The sequence below is a fragment of the Eimeria mitis genome, genomic scaffold (genome assembly GCF_000499745.2).
Source record: "Eimeria mitis Houghton genomic scaffold, Emh_scaff1889, whole genome shotgun sequence".
Classification (NCBI taxonomy): domain Eukaryota; phylum Apicomplexa; class Conoidasida; order Eucoccidiorida; family Eimeriidae; genus Eimeria; species Eimeria mitis.
Window position 1 is genome coordinate 9,899 of NW_013570211.1, and position 348 is coordinate 10,246.

General features: G+C 62.4%; 1 protein-coding gene across 1 annotated transcript in view; it reads right to left on the reverse strand.

The window, feature by feature from the left end:
• The window catches only part of EMH_0045320 (uncharacterized protein), a gene marked incomplete at both ends in the record, with an annotated part of 351 nt that extends 121 nt beyond the window's left edge, over nt 1-230 (reverse strand). The window contains one exon of the mRNA XM_013496054.1: nt 1-230. Within this exon, the coding sequence (XP_013351508.1) occupies nt 1-230 (230 nt within the window).
• Between the last annotated feature and the right edge of the window lie 118 nt (nt 231-348).

The window sequence follows — 348 nt, forward strand, 5'->3', positions numbered from 1 at the left end:
TGCTGCTGCTGCTGCTGCTGTTGCTGCTGCTGCTGCTGCTGCTTCGGGGGTCTCCTCTCCTTGTCTTTTGTAAGGCCGCCGCCCTCGAGCTGCTGCTCCTGCTGCAGTTCTGCGGCCGCCAGGTGATTCAGAAGAGGGCGAGGCAGTTGCTGCTGCAGTTGCTGCTGCTGCTGCTGTTGTTGCTGCTGTTGCTGCTGCTGTTGTTGCTGCAGCAGCAGCAGCAGCAGCATTCGCTGCGCCAATGGCCCGCAGAGCAGCAGCAGCACCGCTAGGCAAGCTGTCTTCAGCAGGAGACAAACCCCCCTCTCCCTGCTGCAGCAGTGTGTCGCCTTGCTGCAGCAGCAGCTC